Source organism: Cystoisospora suis, assembly GCF_002600585.1.
Source record: "Cystoisospora suis strain Wien I chromosome Unknown contig_2018, whole genome shotgun sequence".
Lineage (NCBI taxonomy): Eukaryota > Apicomplexa > Conoidasida > Eucoccidiorida > Sarcocystidae > Cystoisospora > Cystoisospora suis.
Window position 1 is genome coordinate 20,779 of NW_027154817.1, and position 330 is coordinate 21,108.

At 47.3% G+C, this 330-nt stretch overlaps 1 protein-coding gene across 1 annotated transcript; it reads left to right on the plus strand.

Annotated features, from left to right (window-relative positions):
- Nucleotides 1-330, plus strand: CSUI_004351 (uncharacterized protein). The gene has a single exon (XM_068064543.1). It carries the CDS (start codon nucleotides 14-16, stop codon nucleotides 239-241), a length of 228 nt encoding a protein of 75 aa, XP_067923482.1. The 5' UTR covers nucleotides 1-13; the 3' UTR covers nucleotides 242-330.

Below are 330 nucleotides of genomic sequence, written 5' to 3' on the forward strand. Positions count from 1 at the left end.
ACGATCTCCATCGATGTCTTCCTCTTGGCTCAGGAACGCCTTTTCTTTCTCTTTTCATTTTTCATCTTTAATCTCCTCATTCCTTCTCACTCTTTGTTGTCTTTCCTCCTGTCCAACTGTTTGCGCCGTTGAGTCGGGCGGCGAAGGAAGGCCCCTCGCTCGCTATTATCTATCTCTCTTCTCTCTGTCGGAATCTCATGCTAGCTCTTCGGCATATGGCTCCCTTCTCTCATTCTCGTAAGGAGATTGAACGGATGGAAGTCTTCGTGTTGCTGAGTGTGTTGATAGATTCTTCACGCGTCTTCCTCTTTCCTTCTTGCGTTCTTTCTC

Coding starts and splice junctions, on each gene's coding strand:
- CSUI_004351 (XM_068064543.1), top strand. CDS start 14: ATGTCTTCCTCTTGGCTCAGGAACGCCTTTTCTTTCTCTTTTCATTTT.